General features: G+C 35.4%; 1 protein-coding gene across 13 annotated transcripts in view; it reads left to right on the top strand.

Annotated features, from left to right (window-relative positions):
* The first annotated feature begins 555 nt into the window (after nucleotides 1-555).
* Nucleotides 556-3,301, top strand: part of LOC106765219 (UDP-D-apiose/UDP-D-xylose synthase 1-like) — a 9,042-nt gene continuing 6,296 nt past the window's right edge. For 2 of the 13 annotated variants that reach the window (XR_002668211.1, XR_002668212.1), the window contains exons 1-4: nucleotides 556-876; nucleotides 1,701-1,836; nucleotides 1,913-2,073; nucleotides 2,563-2,636. Coding sequence is in view for 5 of the 13 variants with exons in the window: in XM_022782245.1 (XP_022637966.1) it covers nucleotides 571-876; nucleotides 1,701-1,836; nucleotides 1,913-2,025 (555 nt within the window). In the remaining 8 variants the exon portion in view is untranslated. Of the gene's footprint in view, nucleotides 877-1,477; nucleotides 1,600-1,700; nucleotides 1,837-1,912; nucleotides 2,116-2,557; nucleotides 3,296-3,301 lie in introns of those variants that run through there. The other 11 variants (XR_002668205.1, XR_002668206.1, XR_002668208.1 and 8 more) reach the window with 7 other exon arrangements.

Raw genomic sequence — 3,301 nt, 5'->3', positions numbered from 1 at the left:
TCGCTGCAAGAGAGAGTATGACACAGATCATATTAAGTTTTGCTACGGGGGCAAATGTCTCACTATAGTCTAGGCCATAGGATTGAGTGTACCCCTTTGCCACCAGTCTTGCTTTAAATCTATCCACAGTTTCGTCTGCATTATGCTTTATCGTAAACAACCATCGACAACCCAATGCTTTCTTACTCGGAGGAAGAGCTGTTAATTCCCATGTGTTGTTCTTTTCCAGAGCCTTCATTTCAACCTGTACGACTTGCTTCAATTCAGTGACAGTAAGAGCTTCTTCAATGGATTGAGGAATTTGGATTGCATCAAGAGAGGATAAAAATGCATGGTGGCTATCTGATAAATTTCCATAATATATGTAGTCATGCATCCGATAAGGGCCGCATGATCGAGATTGTTTCCTCAGTGCAATTGGGAGATCACTACAAGATAAAACCTATTTACATACAAATTATATTATATACGGATTTGGATCTGTATATAATAAAGTTGTTACCTACCGATATTTTATACGGGCTGCTAAAAAATAATAAAAAAAGTTAAAAGATTTTAACTCTAAGTGAAATGCAAAGAATTGGAAAGATCTCAGAGTCATTCTACAACTTTCCCTCCTCTCAGCTTTCCTTCTCATCTTTCCCTCTTATCTCTTTCCTAATCACAAATCGTCATCAAGCCATTATTCATTGTCTCTGTTCTTCTGGAGCATTTTCCCTCCATCATCTGGAACCATCATCTTCGTCGATCCATCAGCCTCTCGTCGAACCATTTATGGAGTTCTCATCCTGCGACCATGGAACTTTTGTTGTCGTCTTCATCATTTTCTCTCTCGAGTGCTTCTTAGCCATCCACATTTTCTTCAGAGATTCACAGGTTTGTTCATCACAAAATCACTTCATTATGGTCAAATCTCCATTTCTTCCTTCTATTTTTACTTCCATATACAAAACCACCTTCAAATCTTAGGGTTTCGTCCTCTTCTTCATTTTTCCTTCATTTTTAACCAATTAAAATCACTTTTTTTACTGTTAAAACCATTTCTACTGTTTGTCCTTCGATTACCACCAATTTAACCTCCATTTTCATCGTTTAAACAATTTTGTACCGATCAATCTTACGTTTGAACCGATTAATCGGTTCATATTGACTTTCTTCCCATTTGTAGGGTTCCTTCGGCCCAGATTAGGGTTCGTCGTCCATTTTTGAGCTTTTCCCCAATCATTTTGGCTTCAATTTGTTTGTTTAGGGTTTTCTAACATTTTCTTCTGTTTATTCTCTGTTTTGCTCTCGATGTCTCATTATTTCGCTACGTTTGCTCATCAAGAAGCTTCTATCAAGTGGCCGCAAAATCAATCACACCCAACGGCGTTTCGGTGCTCCTCGCCAACCCTTCCCTAGATTCTTTGTCGGATCTTCCCGACATTGTTGTTCAAATAGTTGATCTCAAGCCCAGGGGAAACAAATACATGTTTGTTCTCTCTAACCTACACGTTTCGTTACTCTTCCCCTTTTAGTTTTTGTTTCGGATCTGTAATTTCCTGCAATTTTTTTTACTGTATTTATTTTTTGTGGCAACTTGTTGAAATAATGATTCAGGTGAAGTGATCTAGTTTTTAATTATTTGACCTACTTTTAGAATTCAAGCCTAATGTTTCTGAAATTCAATAATGAATTGTTAATTCTATTTCATTCTACAGGTTTACTCAAAGGTGAGTGGAGAAAAAACTCCTGAAACCCCAACCATTGATGTGAGCTCAAAAGAATTTTATGGTGAGGGATATGATGACAGTGACAAGAGAATTCCTGACATGACCATAATAAACAAGCAGCTTGGTAAGTTTCCTCACTTTCTCACTTTATTTGACCTTCTAAGAATGTATCTTACTTGACCTGATTGATAATTTGCCAGGTTGGAATCCTAAGACTTCGCTCTTCAACTTGGTGGAATCCACTCTGACCTATCAGCACAGGACATATGCTGAAGCCATCAAGAAAGTAATTGCAAAACCCGTTGCAGGTTAAACTTTTACAGGGATGGTGATTTGTTACCTTGGAGAAGGGTGTCATTGCGTAAGTTTCTGCCATATTTCACTGGTTGATTTTATATAAATGGTAAATTTTCTTCCTTTTGGTTTCCTTAGCCAGCAGTAGGCAATAACTCACATAAGTCATTGTCTTAATGTATGTTCTGGAGAAGTAGGAATTTATATATAGGGAAATCTATGTTGCTGTGTAATTTTAATGTATACTTTGCGTTACTAAACATCTTGAGGCATTTTATAATATTAGAGAAGATGTTTTTTATGTGTTTCTAGGGATCTCTCCAACATTTTTTTGTTGTCTTTCTGGGTCAGCTGTAAATTGTATCATTCTGTATTGATCCTCTTAAGAGCCATGTCTTCTTAATATTAATTTATTTTATGTTTTTTTAGTGGTATAGTTTTAAATCTTGCTCCAGTTTATCTTTGTTTAAATTAAACTATCTTTTCCCTTCCTTGTCATACTTATGTTCTTATTGTCAAATATTTGCATTGGATTTTTTTTTTGTATCCAGTGTAGAAAGTTCGAAACTTTGGTCTGGTATGCTTTGGGAATGGAATATTCCTCACAATGTTCTGAATGCTAGTCCCAAGGTTTGTGAAATTATATTGTTGGTATCTTCAAAACCCTAATTCCTCTTTTTTTAGCCATTATGTTCCCTCACCTTCTTTGGTTGTTGTTGTTTGAATCTTTGGTGCTAAGAAGAGCATTGGCGTGAATAATTGAGAAGTTCATGGATTTTTTATTATGTTTTTTCCCTCTATTCTGTCTCATGATTGCTTGGAGCAACCATTAGCTTTTTCTTTGTCCAACCAACTCCAAAAGCCTAATTTTTTGGCTACTCAGCTGATGGATATATTTTCTACTGTGATGAAGCATGATAATCTATGGTGAATTTTATTTGATTGGAAATTGTTATTCTCAAAGGATGAAAGCTTCTTAGTCATAATTTCAATCGTTTAATTAATTAGATTATGCGTTTTATCTACTTTGCATTATCATGTATTACTCAGTTCTTGAAGTATGTTCTTTCTTCCTGCCAAATANTGGTCAACTATGAATTAAATTACAATTGATTGGAAGTAATTGGGGTACTTTTATTTCTATCGACAGAGGGTTTAATAGTAGTGGTTGCAAGTAATTGAGGTGCTTTTATTTGAATATGTACTACTTCTCTGATAAGTTTAATTAGGGAGCATTTTATTTCAATCTTAATCATATGGGTATTGAAGTATGTACCTTTACTTGTTCATTGTGC

The sequence above is a fragment of the Vigna radiata genome, chromosome 6 (assembly GCF_000741045.1).
Source record: "Vigna radiata var. radiata cultivar VC1973A chromosome 6, Vradiata_ver6, whole genome shotgun sequence".
Lineage (NCBI taxonomy): Eukaryota > Viridiplantae > Streptophyta > Magnoliopsida > Fabales > Fabaceae > Vigna > Vigna radiata.
Note: the sequence above shows the minus strand (reverse complement) of the source record. Positions and strands in the feature narration are given on the sequence as shown.